Source organism: Euleptes europaea, chromosome 3 (genome assembly GCF_029931775.1).
Source record: "Euleptes europaea isolate rEulEur1 chromosome 3, rEulEur1.hap1, whole genome shotgun sequence".
Lineage (NCBI taxonomy): Eukaryota > Metazoa > Chordata > Lepidosauria > Squamata > Sphaerodactylidae > Euleptes > Euleptes europaea.
This window is the reverse complement of record NC_079314.1, coordinates 91,699,409-91,713,023: the sequence shown is the minus strand read 5'-3', so window position 1 is coordinate 91,713,023 and position 13,615 is coordinate 91,699,409. Positions and strand designations below refer to the sequence as shown.

General features: G+C 46.8%; 1 protein-coding gene across 1 annotated transcript in view; it reads left to right on the top strand.

The window, feature by feature from the left end:
• Positions 1–770: 770 nt before the first annotated feature.
• The window catches only part of MICALL1 (MICAL like 1), a 41,178-nt gene continuing 28,333 nt past the window's right edge, over positions 771–13,615 (top strand). The window contains exons 1-2 of the mRNA XM_056847459.1: positions 771–936; positions 12,992–13,040. Coding sequence (XP_056703437.1) covers positions 791–936; positions 12,992–13,040 — 195 coding nt within the window. The 5' untranslated portion in view covers positions 771–790. The remainder of the gene's footprint in view (positions 937–12,991; positions 13,041–13,615) is intronic.

The window sequence follows — 13,615 nt, the reverse complement described above, 5'->3', positions numbered from 1 at the left end:
TTAGTCCTTAAGGTGCTACTGGACTCTTACTGGAAGTCTTTAAGGTGCTACTGGACTCTTACTGGACTAAATTCTGTTAGTCCTTAAGGTGCTACTGGACTCTTACTGGACTAAATTCTGTTAGTCTTTAAGGTGCTACTGGACTCTTACTGGAAGTCTTTAAGGTGCTACTGGACTCTTACTGGACTAAATTCTGTTAGTCCTTAAGGTGCTACTGGACTCTTGCCCTTTTCTACTACCATGACAGAGTGGGTTTCTGCAGCCTGCCGGGAGATCTCCGCGGTCAGATCTCGCTCGCCCCAGCCAGCCGCGCAGCTCCCGCCTCTGCGCTCGAACCGTCCACGCCCTTGCCTTGCCATGCTGGGGGCGCCGCCCCCCCCCGGCCCCCCTGCACCCACGTGCGCCACCGTGGCCGGCTCCTCCCGCCGCTGTGGCTGGATGAGTAAGAGCGCCGCTCGGTGCGGGTGGGCGCGGGGATCATGGGCGGAGGAGCCGCAGCCGCGACAGGTCTGAGCAGAGCCCGGCAGAGAAGCAGGGAAGGCGGCGGCGGAGGAGGCGGAGGAGGCGGCGCCCCCCGGGGGTAGGAGGGGAGCCGCGAGCGAACCTGAGCGGAGACACCGAGGCAGCCCGGCCTCCTCCTCCGCCCCAGGAGCCCCACCGGGAGCCGCCTCGACCCCGGGAGAACCGCCCGATCCCAGGCCCGCCCCGCCTGCCCGCCGGCCGGCCCCTCCGCCCCATCCCTCCATGCCTCTCTCGCGGCCGCTGGCTCCCTGAGGCCGGATCCCCTCCGATGCCGGGCCCCCGCAGCGCCTTGCAGGCCTGGTGCCGCCGCCAGTGCGAGGGCTACCCGGGCGTGGAGGTCCGAGATCTCAGCAGCTCCTTCCGGGACGGCCTGGCCTTCTGCGCCATCCTCCACAGGCACCGGCCCGATTTGCTGTGAGTACGACGGACAGGCCGCCCCGCGGTTCTCTCCCCACCCACCCACCCCCCGCTGCTGCGGGACCAGGCCCAGAAGCCCCGAGCTCGCCTGGGCAACGGGCCGGCCCGAGGAGGCACTCGCGGCGGCGGCGGCTGAACGGAGAAGCGGGAGGGCTTCTCCCGGGAGGGAAGGGCAAGAGCCCAGTAGCCCCTTAAAGACTAACCAAAATATTTTCTGGTAGGGTATGAGCTTTCTGAAGAAGTCTGAAGAAGTGAGCTGTGGCTCACGAAAGCTCATACCCTACCAGAAAATATTTTGGTTAGTCTTTAAGGTGCTACTGGACTCTTGCCCTTTTTGACTAAAATATTTTCTGGTAGGGTATGAGGGCAAGAGCCCAGTAGCACCTTAAAGACTAACTAAAATATTTTCTGGTAGTGTAAAGCTCATACCCTATCAGAAAATATTTTAGTTAGTCTTTAAGGTGCTACTGGGCTCTTGCCCTTTTCTACTACTGCAGACAGACTAACACGGCGACCCACTGTGAATTATCTCCTGGGACAGTTTGAGGATCCGAGAGCGAGGGGGAAGGAGCCCCTGAGCGGCCCTGAGACTCCTTGGAGTCGAAGGGGGAGCCGCATGCCCAGTAACTGATGTGTAGGGGGAACCTTGTTGTCATAATCCTGTATGTACAAGGTCACGCTCTTCTCCGCATTAACTGACTCCGAGTAACTTACTTCCACCCCTAGTTTCTTGCTGTATCTAATCCAAATTAGGTGGGGGGTTTTACTTATGTACTCCGTTCCTGCCCTGACCTGGGTGGCCCAGGCAAGCCTGATCTCGTCAGATCTCAGAAGCTAAGCAGGGCCAGCCCTGGTTAGTATTTGGATGGGAGACCCCCAAGGAATACCAGGGTTGCTGTGCAGAGGAAGGCACTGGCAAACCACCTCTGTTAGTCTCTTGCCATGAAACCCCCCCCCCAAAAAAGGGGTTGCCATAAGTCGACTGTGACTTGACAGCACTTTACACACACACACTCCATTCCTAGTCTACCTTTCTCATTGAAACTTGAGTTTTTTTGCATGTACAAGGTCACACTCTTCTCCACATTAACTGACTCCAAGTAACTTACTTCCACTCCTAGTTTCTTGCTATATCTAATCCAAATTAGGTGGGGTTTTTTACTTATGTACTCTGTTCCTGCCCTGACCTGGGTGGCCCAGGCTAGCCTGATCTCGTCAGATCTCAGAAGCTAAGCAGGGTCAGCCCTGGTTAGTATTTGGATGGGAAACCCCCAAGGAATACCAGGGTTGCTGTGCAGAGGAAGGCACTGGCAAACCACCTCTGTAAGTCTCTTGCCATGAAACCCCCCCCCCCAAAAGGGGTCTCCATAAGTCGGCTGCGACTTGACGGCACTTTACACACACACACGCGCACACACACTCCATTCCTAGTCTGCCTTTCTCATTGAGACTTGAGTTTTTTTGCATGTACAAGGTCACACTCTTCTCCGCATTAACTGACTCCGAGTAACTTCCACCCCTAGTTTCTTGCTATATCTAATCCAAATTAGATGAGTGTGTTTTTTTACTTATGTACTCGGTTCCTAGTCTGCCTTTCTTGTTGAGTTTTTTTGCATCATCAATGTCTATTGAAAAGGCAGGGAGAGGGAATCCATCCTTTGGTCACCCATATTGAGCAAAATAGGATGAGAAGAAGGCGTTTAAGGGATACAGGGGATGTCATGTATGCGGGGCCACTTTTTTTGTTCATAGTTTCTACATTTTTTCCTCTTTGTAACCCCTCTGACCTCAATAGCCCAAACTAGCCTGACCTCATCAGATCTTGGAAGCTAAGCAGGGGCCATCCTAGTCAGTATTTGGATGGGAGACCACCAAGGAATAACAGGGTCATGACGCAGAGGCAGGCAGTGGCAAACCACCTCTGGACGTGTCTTGCCTTGAAAACCCTATGAGGTCGCCATGAGTCGGCTGTGACTTGATGGCAAAAAATAAACAACAAAACCCTCTTACTCAATATACCTATGTATATTGAGCAAATATGCAGTATATATTGACCCACTGCATGCATCTGGTAAAGTGAGCTCTGGTCTGCAAAAGCTTGCACTACAAAAAACCTGAAAGCCTTTAAGGTCCTATACAGTTCCCTTTTAGTTTTGCTGCAACCCATTAACATGATTTTGTGGAAATAGTGCAGATGGATAAATTATTCCTTCAAGATATGGGGAGGGGGGAGCTTGTGGGTTTTAGTCAGGAGGCCTCTGAGAGATCTACCCCGGTTTCATCAAAAAGGGCTTGAAGGTATCCCATTGTACTCAGGTTGGGGTTTCTCTGGGACCATTGACCTCTCTGTCCTGCCTTCCTTTCGGCTGATCTTCCCTGATATCACAGTGGACCTGTGCCTACTTGGCTTGTCACTGCCATTGGCTTGGTTTCTGTGATATCATGGAAGGACCTGGCAGCTGTTAAAAGGGCTTCATGGAATTTGAATTCCACGATCCATGAGCAACCTATGGTCAGTTGAACTGCTTCATCTAGACTAGTACACTATGGGCTTTCCTCTGATACACCTTGTTGCAGATTGATTAACCCTTTTGCAAGAAGTGGACAGATAACACTCCTTGCTTTGGTATGTGATGACAGCTTCCTTCCCCTTCATCTCCTATTATATATTATTGTAGCTTGCACGTACTATTAATGTTGCTTCTTCCTTTTATTTTGAGAATTTCCTGCATTGTCTCAATCAATATGCTTCTTCCTTCCCTATTACTATTTATAACTTTGACGTGTGGGAATAAAGCATCAGAGGATACTGTGTAGGAAACATCAGTTGACAAGGATGAGAGATGAACAAATATGACCCAGTTTATGTCCTTCAGGGTCTCCTTGGTCTGCCTTTTATTGGAAGGTTGTGTTTGGTCCTGTTACAGAGGGGGAAACTCCTCACCCCAGGCTTAGAGCTGATTTCAATGTGAAGTTGGTGAGGCAAACTTTTTGAGTTCATTTTGGGGACTTTGCGCTTGCACAGTGTGTCTTGTTTAAACTGCATTGCTACTCATGCAAAACAGCTATGTTAGTTTAGCAAGTGTGCCAGGCCAGTCCCAGCTAGTGGCCTTTGACATATTATCAAAGCACATGTAGCTATTTTGCATGGTGGCAGCCCAGTTTAAAAGAGCTGTCGTGTGAGTGCAAAAATCTCACAGGTAAGTGATTTTGCCCTGCCAGCATTAAAGCAGCTGTGAAAAGCATCCATATGCAGATCTCACTTAATCCCCCCCAGTCTATCAGTAGCTCTTATTGCTTTTGCAATGTGAGAATAATAACACTGGTCTACCTTATGAATAAAAGATGATCCAGCGTGATATAGTGGTTAGAGTGTCAAACTAGGGCCGTTTCCGCACTAATAACTTACCACAGAGTATCCTTATTTTCAATTTATTAGCTTTGGCTGCATATTCTAATTTTTTGTCCGCATGCTTCCTCTTGTTTTCCTCATGAGAATGTTTTCACCCTGTCCGCACTTCCAGAAAAATAAACCCTATGTTCCCAGGGAGAGCGTTGCATCATCGTGACGTTGCGGCTGTGCGGGATGCTCCTCCCTCTCCCCCCCTTTTGTTTTCAGGCATGCGCTCTGGCCACTAGCCAGCGTGGCTTCTTTGCCTCCCCCTTCCCTTTGGTAGTCTGATTGCAATTAAGGGGAAAAAAATAAAAAGGATAGAAAATGATTGGTGGGAGGGGAGGGGAAATGGGAGGGAAAGTGGTTGTGGAGAACCGAGGGACAGAGAAATAAACAACGTTCCAAACATGTCTGCACCCCAGGGGAAGACATCTTTAAAACGGAGAAAATACAACCGTTGATAAAACGGCAATACAACAGTTGCAAAACGACTCCAACCCCAAACGAGGGGAAATGGTGCGGACTAGATTAAACTGACCCTAGAAGCTAAAATGACTAAACTGAGGCTGTCGTATTTTGGTCACATTATGAGAAGACAAGAGTCACTGGAAAAGACAATCATGCTAGGAAAAGTTGAGGGCAGCAGGAAAAGAGGAAGACCCAACAAGAGATGGATTGACTCAATAAAGGAAGCCACAGCCCTCAATTTGCAAGATCTGAGCAAGGCTGTCAAAGATAGGACATTTTGGAGGACTTTGATTCATAGGGTCGCCATGAGTCAGAAGCGACTTGATGGTACTTAACACACACAGATTAAATATAATGTTTTTAAAAGTTGGTACAGAAACGGCCAAGAACTAGAGAGTTGGGTTTGAACCCCCACCCTGCCACAAAGTTCTCTTGAGTGACCTTGGTCCAGTCACATCCCTAACTTACCTCATGCGATGTTGTGAAGGAAGGGAGAACTGTGTACCCCGGGGCCAAGAGAAGGATAAAAATTAAATAGATTAGATAGAGGTGTGTATTTTGTACATGTTAACTATGATAGTGGTCCCTGTATCCATAATTAACTGTTTTTCTACAGAGTAGCTGAAAACATTTTTCTACATAGTAGAAAAATTAGTTAAATCAGCAACAGAGCAAACTACCAATGACAAGTCTGTAGCAAACAATTAGGACAAGATTCTGTCTGCATAGTTGGAGAAGGTTTGATCTGTTGTGCAGAGACTTCTCTCAGCTGCCACATACCATGATTGTGCAGCTAACATACATGGAGACAATGAACAATTCATATACTTTCGTAACACATGTGGCAGCTGTTGAGGGGCCCAGAAGACAGCTGTTAGCAGAACACATGACCAGAGACAGCATCACAGCAAGAGGTTCAGAAGAACCACAGTCAGTAAGCCAAAATGTGTGTGTCCTTGAAACCAAATTACTATCCTATTAAGCAGAAATTGTTGCTGTTAAACAACTACAGGCATAAATCTCTCTCCTAGCAGATGGTCTAACTAAGCACTTAGCAGTTAAGCTGGGTGAGCTGTGTTGCAGACTTGAAACACGGGACCTTACAAGGCCATGGCGAGTTAAGGAAGGATTTTTCCAAGCAACATCTAAGGGAAGTGTTGAATCATTTCAACTGCTTTAGCATGTCCTGATTTGGAAGCGGGAGGATCAAAGGGTGGAAAGAAATTGTCAAAAGTCACTCCTTCGGCAGATCACAAGCAGACCCTCTCTTCTGAACTGTATTCATAAAGTAGCACACATTATTCCGTCTGGGATTGTGGATAGCCCACAGTTGCAGGGCCTTTCATAGGGATGGGCTGTTCCACGGAAGATTTAGAGAACCAGAATCAACAGCTCAGACCACAGCAAAATTAACGGACTATGAAGTTCTGCGCATTCATGTATTCTTGGCTCATGCCCGCAGGTTAGAGAGACCTTGTGATGAGACTTTTATATACTTTGTGCTAAAAATAAAGCGAGAGCCAGCATGGTGTAGTGATCAGAGTGTCAGGCTAGGATCTTGGAGTCCTGGGTTCAAGTCCCCCACTCTGCCATGAAAGATTGCTGGGTGCTCTTGGGCAGTTGTACACTTTCAGCCTAAGCTACCTCGCAAGATTGTTGCGAGGATAAAACGGAGAAGGGGAGAATAAGCCAAAACTCTGCCACCTGTATAAAATACTTTGAAATTTCTTACTTTGCACCATTTAGTCTGCATTTTGTTTACTGTTCTGCTGATGTATCCTGTTTCTGCTTCCCGTGCAGAGGGGCCAAGCACTATGCAGGGTGATACAATCCTGCCTACTGATCATGGGGGATCTTGTTCAGCAACCTCTCTGAGTTCTGAGACTTCACCTGGTGCCCACCTGCTTTCAAATTTATCTTCTAGAAAATACTTCTAGGGCTAGTGGATATTCTGAGGAAGCTGTATTTGGTATCTTAGTATTATAGAATCATAGAGTTGGAAGATACCACCAGGGTCATCTAGTCCAACCCCCTGCACAATGCAGGAAATTCCAAACTACCTCCCCCCCACACACACCCAGTGACCCCTACTCCATGCCCAGAAGATGGCCAAGATGCCCTCCCTCTCATCATCTGCTTAAGGTCATAGAATCAGCACTGCTGACAGATGGCCATCTAACCTTAAAAACCTCCAGGGAAGGAGAGCTTACCACCTCCCGAGGAAGCCTGTTCCACTGAGGAACTGCTCTAACTGTTAGAAAATTCTTCCTAATGTCTAGACGGAAACTCTTTTGACTTAATTTCAACCCGTTGGTTCTGGTCCGACCTTCTGGGGCAACAGAAAACAACTCAGCACCCTCCTCTATATGACAGCTGTTCAAGTACTTGAAGATGGTTATCATATCCCCTCTCAGTCTTCCCCTCTTCAGGCTAAACATACCCAGCTCCTTCAACCTTTCCTCATAGGACTTGGTCTCCAGACCCCTCACCATCTTTGTTGCGCTCCTCTGGACACGTTCCAGCTTGTCTACATCTTCCTTAAATTGCGGTGCCCAAAACTGACCACAGTACTCTAGGTGAGGTCTAACCAGAGCAGAGTAAAGCGATACCATCACTTCGTGTGATCTGGACACTATACTTCTGTTGATACAGCCCAAGATCGCATTTGCCTTCTTAGCTACCGCATCACACTGCTGACTCATGTTCAGTGTTTGATCTACTAAGTCCTCAAGATCCTTTTCACACATACGAATTGTCAGACAAGTCTCCCCCATCCTATAATTATGCATTTGATCGTTCCTACCTAGATGCAGAACTTTACATTTATCTTTGTTGAAGTGCATTTTATTAGTTCTTGTAGGTTATCCGGGCTGTGTAACCGTGGTCTTGGAATTTTCTTTCCTGATGTTTCGCCAGCAACTGTGGCAGGCATCTTCAGAGTAGTAACACTGAAGGACAGTGTCTCTCAGTGTCAAGGGTGTAGGAAGAGTAATATATAGTCAGAAAGGGGTTGGGTTTGAGCTGAGTATTGTCCTGCAAAAGTATTGTCCTGTAAGTATCAAGATAATGTGCTAATGAGGGTATGGTATGTTAATATGGAACCATTGTATCCTGAAGTGATCTGTTAATGTGTGTAATCCAAAGCTAATCTGTATGGCTATTGTTGAATGTTGTCTTTGTCTGGAGGTTTTTCAGGGCAGGAAGCCAAGCCTTATTCATTCTTAAACTCTCCTCTTTTCTGTTAAAGTTGTGCTGATGTTTATGAATTTCAATGGCTTCTCTGTGCAATCTGACAAAATAGTTGGTAGAATTGTCCAGTCTTTCAGTGCCTTGGAATAAGACCCTGTGTCCTGTTTGTGTCAGTCCATGTTCAGCCACTGCTGATTTCTCAGGTTGGCCAAGTCTGCAGTATCTTTCATGTTCTTTTATCCTTGTTTGTATGCTGCGTTTTGTGGTCCCGATGTAAACTTCTCCACAGCTGCAAGGTATACGATATACTCCTGCAGAGGTGAGGGGGTCTCTTTTGTCTTTTGCTGATCGTAGCATTTGTTGTATTTTCTTGGTGGGTTTAAACACTGTTTGTAGGTTATGTTTTTTCAAAAGTTTCTCCATCCTATCAGTGACTCCTTTAATAAATGGCAAGAATACCTTTCCTATGGGAGACTGTTTTTCTTGAGTTTTCTGATTTTTGTTTGGTTTAATGGCCCTTCTGATTTCATTCTTGGAGTAGCCGTTTGCTAGCAGTGCGTGATTTAGATGATTAGTTTCTTCCTTGAGAAACTGTGGTTCACAGACCCGTCTTGCACGGTCCATTAATGTTTTGATTATTCCTCTTTTCTGTCGGGGGTGGTGGTTGGAGTTTTTGTGTAAGTAGCGATCTGTGTGAGTTGGTTTCCGGTAGACCTTGTGACCTAACTGAAGGTTTGATTTACGGATGACAAGGGTATCAAGAAATGGGAGTTTACCCTCAATTTCCTTTTCCATGGTAAACTGAATGTTTGGATGGATATTATTAAGATGGTTTAGAAAGTCCATTAATTTTTCTTCACCATGGCTCCAAATGGTAAATGTATCATCTACGAACCTGAACCAGACTGTAGGTTTGTAAGGTGCTGATTCTAATGCTGTCAGATTGCACAGAGAAGCCATTGAAATTCATAAACATCAGCACAACTTTAACAGAAAAGAGGAGAGTTTAAGAATGAATAAGGCTTGGCTTCCTGCCCTGAAAAACCTCCAGACAAAGACAACATTCAACAATAGCCATACAGATTAGCTTTGGATTACACACATTAACAGATCACTTCAGGATACAATGGTTCCATATTAACATACCATACCCTCATTAGCACATTATCTTGATACTTACAGGACAATACTTTTGCAGGACAATACTCAGCTCAAACCCAACCCCTTTCTGACTATATATTACTCTTCCTACACCCTTGACACTGAGAGACACTGTCCTTCAGTGTTACTACTCTGAAGATGCCTGCCACAGTTGCTGGCGAAACGTCAGGAAAGAAAATTCCAAGATCACGGTTACACAGCCCGGATAACCTACAAGAACCAATGAACTCTGACCGTGAAAGCATTCGACAATATTTTGCATTTTATTAGTTTTAGGCGAATTCTCCAGCCTGTCAAGATCATCCTGTATCCTGGCTCTGTCATCTACCATATCTACCCTCCCAACTTAGTATCATCTGCAGATTTAATAAGCATCCCCTCCATTCCGTCATCCAAATCATTTATAAAGATGTTGAACAACACAGGGCCCCGGACAGATCCCTGAGGCACTCCACTAGTCACTTCTCTCCAAGTGGATGAGGAACCATTAACAAGCACTTTTTGGGTGTGATCTGTTAACCAGTTACAGATCCACCTAACAGTAATAGGATCTGCATTCTGTACCTTTTCCTGTTTGTGTGTGGTATATGCACAGCCTTACTTGTAATAGTAGGAGGCACTGAAAAAAGTTTCCCCCTGAGTAGCTCGATTTAGGCAGGGGATGATGGGCCACGGCCTTCCAGCTGCATGGCCTCCCCTCCATGTGTGCTGTGACATAGAAAATCTAGCTATTCCCTGTCATGCAATAACAGCTTAAATAATCTGTGATGGTACCTGCTTCCTCTTCCTCTCCCCTAAGTGAGCTGAAGGGTGTTAAGAGCATGACTGTCAGTCCTGGGGCCAGTAGGACAAATTACTGGATTTCGCCCATGAGCCTTCCAGCTGTCATATATCAATACCAATACCATCCTTCAGTTTTGCCTGCAGTGTAGTCTTTGTATTCCAAGCTTAGTCATTGCTTCTGAAGCATCTACTCTGTGGTGTTCAGATATACTTGCCACCCTGATCCAACACCATGTAGCATGCAGGTTGGGAATGAAGGAAAGGATTGTCTTTGTATATTGTGTGTAGATTTATAGTCCACGCTATCAGGAGACGGATGCTCCTTGCTCCTCCATTAGTGACCGCAGGACCCTGATCAAATCTGGCCCTGGTTGGTGTTGCTTGGCCCAGTTCAGACACCCTGATGGGTACAGGTTGAGGCACTGGCCAAGCACCTGGCCTCTCTCCTTTCTGCAGACAACCCTCCAGATTGTCTGAGTTGTTAACCAAACCTGTTGCTGAATAGCTTACTGATTTGATCAATGCTTGCACCTCCAACCCTGAAACTTAGTCCAGCTGTTTGCTTGGCAAAACTGAACATGGTTGCAGCAAAAATTAATCTGTGTCCAACTGAATATTCAGCTGGTGGGCAAAGGTGGCTTGGCCTCATCCTTAAGTTCATTGCTTGGGATCTCATACACAAAGTGGGGATGATTTTTGCTTTCATCTCAGAAGCGTGGAGATACTAAATGAAAGGTTTTGTTTGAAAATTGCTGAGATGGTTGAATGGCTGTTGCCATCATAACCAATCATGATTGCTATTGTGGTGGATGTGTAACAGCTCATACACTGGCAGATCATGTCCTCACTTGCGGATTTCCTTCTGTTGTATCACATGTTGGAAACCCAGTCAAATTAGTTAGCTTTTCTGTAAGAACTCCCTCCCCCCACAACTGGGAACCACATAGAAAGGGAGATGATACTTTGAGAAGCTCCACGTCTTGGCAGAGCAGAGGAAAAAGCGAACAGCATGTGGATATGGTATTGTAATTGGAAGGACTAACAAGACTGTTCAGGATGGCAGTAGGGTAGAAGCATCTGTTGTTTCGTGTTAAAGAACCAGGTTTGATTTCCCACTCCTACACATGAAGCCTGCTGGGGGACCTTGGGCTAGTCACAGTTCTCTCTGAACTCTCTCAGCCCCACCTGCCTGACAGGGTGCCTGTTGGGAGGGGAAGGGAAGGCGATTGTAAGCTGCTTTGACACTCCTTAAAGGTAGAGAAATACGGGGTATAAAAACCAACTCCTCTTCTAAAATGTGATGTGAGCGTGATCAATATCTGTAAAAGAATAAGGCTCAGATACATTTTTTAAAATCACATTTCGACCCATTGTTTCAGCAAAGCTGACTGAACTAAATGGCGTTAATTGGCACACTGGGTCTGTTTACAAATCTCTGCTGGGTTTTCGTTTTTGATTTTGAAACAGTTTAGATTTTTTAAAAATTCTACTTGTTTGTTGGTGAATGGGGAAGGAAGTCAACGTCACAAGATTGGGAGATAATAGTTTCATAATGGCAGAACACTTGGAGCTGGGGACCACAGACAGACTCTCAAACATGTGCTGAGTGAAGACGTGTCCCAAACTGCGTGAAAAGCTCAACTGGAATTGTTCTGGTTGTGGGGAGCTGGGGGTCAGTTTGGAGGGCCATTTGGGGCAGATTGGAATCTTGCTATATGCTCCATGCAAAAAAATTGTGCATGCTGTCTTGTATGAAGGTATATACCGTATATACCCGTGTATAAGCCGACCCGCGTATAAGCCGAGGTGCCTAATTTCTCCCCAAAAATGGGGAAAATTAGGCACCCGCGTATAAGCCGAGGGTCGGCTTATAACTCCCCCCCCCCCCCCGCAGGCTTACCTGACCGGCTCCTGGCGGCGGAAAGCGGCACGGGCCCGGCAGCCTCCCAGGCAGGCCCTGCTGGCTGCTCCCCAGCCGCGGGAAGGGGCGCGGGCCGGCGGGGGGGTGGGGGGCCGGCGGCGAGGCCTGCCTGCTCTCAGGCAGGCCCCGCTGGCCGCTCCCAGGCCGCGGAAGGCGAGCGGGCCAGCGGGGGGGGGGCAGCGGGGGCGGCGGCGAGGCCTGCCTGCTCCCAGGCAGGCCCCGCTGGCCGCTCCCAGGCTGCGGGAAGGGGTGCGGGCCGGCGGCGGGGGTGGGGTGGGCGGCCGCGAGGCCTGCCTGCTCCCAGGCAGGCCCCGCTGGCCGCTCCCAGGCCGCGGGAAGGCGAGCGGGCCGGCGGCGAAGGATGAGGCAGTGGTAAGTTTTCCCTCCTCCCTCCTTCCCCCTCCCCTACCCTAACGTATTGACCCGCGTATAAGCCGAGTTGGCTTTTTTCAGTCCTTTTTTTGGGCTGAAAAACTCGGCTTATATGCGAGTATATACGGTAAGTGTTTGTTCATCCATGCATATGTTCATTGTGAATCCATTGCCAGTCATGCCTTCCAAAATGACTGAACCTAGCAAAAGACACATGCATTCTTCATAGGTGATGGTGTTCATTACAGTGCATTGCAAACTTGTGTAGGGACATTGTCCTATATGAAGCGATCCACATAATAGGATATAGTAGAGTATTCCTGTTGGCTAAAATGTTGTGTGTGACCTGGCCTGCTTTTTGAACCTAATCAACTCGGTCCTTCTCTTGAGCAACTTGCATGGGAATTGCTTAAAATTACAGCTGTGTCGCGCTATGTATTTGTGGAGCAGATGTTTCCTTATGGAAGTGTCTCTGGTGCTGCTTCTTTTTTTCTTTTCTTTTTTAAAAAGGTCACTTAAATAATTGATGACCCCAACACTGGAGTTTTTCTGAACTTCCTGCCTTTGTGTTTTTGGAAGATGCACAATCAGAAGATTTATTTTCCTGTCTGTAATATGGAAGATGGTTGAACTACAAAGATTCTCTGGCCTCAAAGTTACATATTGAAAAGGCTGATTAATAATGGCTGCCCAGAGATCCTTGCCTTATACATTTGTTTGTGAACCACACTTACTCCTGTGACAGTTATGTGTTTTCTTTGCAGGGATTTCAGCACACTCTCTAAGGAAAATGTTTATGAAAACAACCAGCTGGTGAGTCCCTTCCTGAGTCTTTTGCTGTAGTCTTTAAGGTGTCACTGGACTTCTGAAATTGCATAATGTACATTTTAGAAATGGACAAAGGATACAACAGTGAAGTTTCCAGGGACAGACATTTCTACACATGTCTGAAAAGTGGGGTGTTTCTCTGGCAAGAGTGAAGAAAAGCTGCAGAATTAATTTATGCAATCTGAACATTAATAATTGTACAAAAATATTTAAAACTAATCCCAACCCTTCTCGTTACTACGATAACTTTCCAAACAGTAACAGTGGCCTTGGGCAGCCACACTTTGTAACCTGAGTTGATTTAGGTCCATTCCATCAACATTAGGGGGAATTATCTTGAAGTAATAAGTCTGTGGATCACAGTGTACTGCCCACCCCTAAACATACTTTATGCTTTTGCCATAGGAATGAATGGGTCTTAAGGAACATGTTTGTTTGGAACTGTGGCACACATCCATGCAACAATCCAACAGCACCATTGTTCGGTTGCTCTGATGGATTTCAGAAACTGAAATTAACAAGAATGAATCAGACTCCAAATGTTAGGGGGAAACTGTCAA